The sequence below is a fragment of the Narcine bancroftii genome, chromosome 9 (assembly GCF_036971445.1).
Source record: "Narcine bancroftii isolate sNarBan1 chromosome 9, sNarBan1.hap1, whole genome shotgun sequence".
Classification (NCBI taxonomy): Eukaryota; Metazoa; Chordata; class Chondrichthyes; order Torpediniformes; family Narcinidae; genus Narcine; species Narcine bancroftii.
In genome coordinates, this window is record NC_091477.1 from 27,033,984 (window position 1) to 27,037,302 (window position 3,319).

The window sequence follows — 3,319 nt, forward strand, 5'->3', positions numbered from 1 at the left end:
TAATCCTGGACTGTCTGCACAATTGCAAGTCACTATTTTTAACTCTAGGATTGCTGTGAATATTTATTGTCTATCTTATGCATTTAATTCAATTAGATTTCTATTATAGTTTTCTCTACAAGTACCTGTTTGGCTGTAGCAAGTATAAATCTTGGTACAAATGTACATTGTATATGACAAAAATTTCTTATCATCAAATAGGGCTTCAATTAATGTTTCACCTGAAAAATAGTATTTCGAGTCCTGAAGCTCCTCCTCCGTATTCACTGGAATATTAATCTAGATTTTTCCATTCATGATCAATCATAAATTACTCTGGAATCTTCAATGCATTATTGTGTTCTTGCATGCTCATATTCTTTGGATAAAGGATGAGGGTGCAACGCTGATGACGATCAACTATTCCAGAGGAATTTTTTAAAGAGCCTCTCATTTAATTGTTAGTATGACATAAATGGGAAAACATTTCAATGGCAATTTGTTTCCAGTCTCAAGAGTAGATTTTATTTCCTGAATTGCAATGGTAAAACCTGGTGGTTACCATCAGTAATCTTTAAGCTTTTGATTTCTTCTTTGATTCAAATGTTACTTAGTTCTGTTCTAAATAGAACTGTGGAATATTGTCACATTATTCTATTTTAATTGATAAGGCACCTTAATGAATTCTGTATTTGTTATCTTTGGCTGTGCATGTAGTTAATATAAGAAGTCAACACAAAATTATCAATATTTAAATTGCAGCTTTTAATACAAATGATCATTACAACATGTGGCTTGCATACATTGGATTAATTTATCAGAAATATTGATGTAATATAAAAGCATTGCTGGTTGTCATGGACAATGAAATATAAAAGCAGAAAAGTTCAAAACAAAAAGGACTCTGATATGAAATTGACAATAAACTGAAAATTTTGCTAACAAAAATGAACACATTTTGTAAATTAACAAGTAATTTTATTGCATTTTATGATCGAAAATAGCTTATTTGCATTCTAATCAGTGTTGGTTTATTGTGAAACCTAAAATGATAAATTAAAAATCAAAGATTGGGTGTTATGAGAGGCTTAATGTCTACATTATCTTTGTTATAGGTAGGTGCATGTAAAGAAGGCAAAGCTCGCAGTATTATTTCTGCTTAAGACATGTCAGCTTATAAAATGTTTATAGAAAAGTTGAAAACACCTAATAAAGTTTTGGTTCAGTAATGAAGCAATGATGAACTTCTGTGAAACATAATCCTGTTCGAACAGTATGCTGCATGGCGGTTTAAACTTTTCTCTTCCTGTGAAGAAACATACTTATCATTATTTGTTTTAAGCCTGTTTCCAAAGATATAAAGCATTTTAATAGTTTTTTTTTGTTCATCTGAAAAATTAGAGGCATGCATTGGCAGTTACTGAAGAATTTCCTTTGTAACAATTTAATAAGCATTGAAAATGGCTAAAAAGTGATACTGAACCATTTCATGTTTCCATTCAGCATGGAAACAGAACATTCACCATGACCCCTCCAGTTAGTGGGTCTTGTCTGCATTAATCTGATGTGACAGCATTGGCCCAGAGCTGAGGTGACCTGAGTGCTCATCTAAACAATTCTTAAATGCTGACACTGCTTCACCACTCTCAGGCAATGGATTCCAAGTACTCATCAACCTTTGGATGAAGAATAGTTCTTCCCAGATCCCCTCTAGATCTTCATTACTGTACCCTTCCTGATGAACTAAGGATTTTGATTTTGTTATAAATAAGCCTACAATACCAATGATCATTAGAAAACAATTCCAATTCCAATTGAAGGGTAAATCCATCAAGGTGTCAACAATTTTTATGAATGGAGCCTGATTTGTGTGAATGTTGAACACATGTAAATGGCAATGGAAAACATGAATGTGTTACATGAACATGGACAAGTATTTAAAATGGCAAGGCAGGGAGAGATATGCACCCCATGCAGGCAAAAGGGATTAGCGTGGATGGGTATCACAGTTGGAGTGTATGTGATGAGCCTAAAGGGCCCATTTCTGTGCTTTAAAATTCCATGATTTTGTACATAAATCATGTCTAAAATTCCTTAATCTTTTGTGTTGGTTCAGACAATTACTCTGAGATTGTACTGACAAAACTGATCTCAACCTCCCCATTTTGTATTAAGCATCTAGTTATCAATAATACTCTTCAAGGGCTTAAATTCACAATATACTTACTTTCTCATAGAAGCAATCATATTTCTTGCTTCATCTGCACTAGGGTTCAAGCAAACTCTTCTACCATTTTTTAATTTGGCACTAAGAAAAAAGTAAGTGCAATTAAAATCACAACCATTTCAATCTGAACCTCTTTTTCTGAAATATTAGGGCATATTAGAAGATAGTGACTTACATGATTTCGAAGTTTTGACAATGTGCATGCTTAAAGAAAATTTTAATGTTGCTGATTTTCGAAGCTAGGGGTAATCTGTCTTGTAGCTCAATGCATCTGCACCGTCTCCATTTAGCAAGGCGAGGGATAGCTACAAAAGGAAAGAATTGACTTAAGCTTGTATGAATAATTTTATAATCAACACTCAGTTATAAGGATCTGTGTAATAATCCACATGATAGCATATTTTGTGTACGTTCATGATATAAAAAATTGCATCGTTAAAAATATCTTACCTTCTGTAAATACAAAACACAAAGCGATGATGGAGAAAACTTTAATTGAAGTTTGGCTGAACATTCTGCTGTTGGTGTTGCAACTTCCCCTTTGGTGCGAGATGCTTCTAATATGTAGAAGCAAAAGATTAGAGAGACTTTATACAATGTGGTGTGGGGCAGTGGTGACATCAGAGACAAGCGAGGAAGGAAATGGCTTTGGTTCTAGCCATATTTTTCCAACTCTTTGTGCAAAGGCACGGTGCCAGGTGGTTAGAACAATGTCAATGAAGCATGGTGTATTTAAAAAGGGAGAAGGTGATAGAGGAATTACAAACTAGTCAGCATCATGTTCGTAGTAGACAAATCCTTAGGAAACATTTTGTAAGATGGTTTCAATTATCATTTCAAGAAGCAGGTTTCAGTTTGAGATGGTCAACAGACGTTTGTTGAAGATGGTCATGTTTAATTTCCCTGATGAATATTTTAATGCAGATTTAAAGTTGTTTTTGTAATCTACTTAGAATTTAACAAGGCATCTAATGAAGTCTAACATGACAGAGATAAAAGTCCATGTAAAAGTGATGATTGGTTTATGGCCAAGAAGCCAAGAGTATGCTTGAATGAGAGGTAGTCTGGTGCAGTGGGATCCCTTAACACTCAGGGAGATGTCCATGTTTTGCT

The 3,319-nt window shown here is 34.0% G+C and overlaps 1 protein-coding gene across 1 annotated transcript; it reads right to left on the reverse strand.

The window, feature by feature from the left end:
• Positions 1-720: 720 nt before the first annotated feature.
• Positions 721-2,778, reverse strand: LOC138742860 (interleukin-8-like). Its single transcript, XM_069897778.1, has 4 exons — positions 2,657-2,778; positions 2,382-2,511; positions 2,207-2,287; positions 721-1,285 (listed from the first exon to the last, which is right to left on the reverse strand). The coding sequence occupies exons 1-4, from the start codon at positions 2,718-2,720 to the stop codon at positions 1,270-1,272; spliced, it is 291 nt and encodes a 96-aa protein (XP_069753879.1). The 5' UTR covers positions 2,721-2,778; the 3' UTR covers positions 721-1,269.
• Positions 2,779-3,319: the final 541 nt, after the last annotated feature.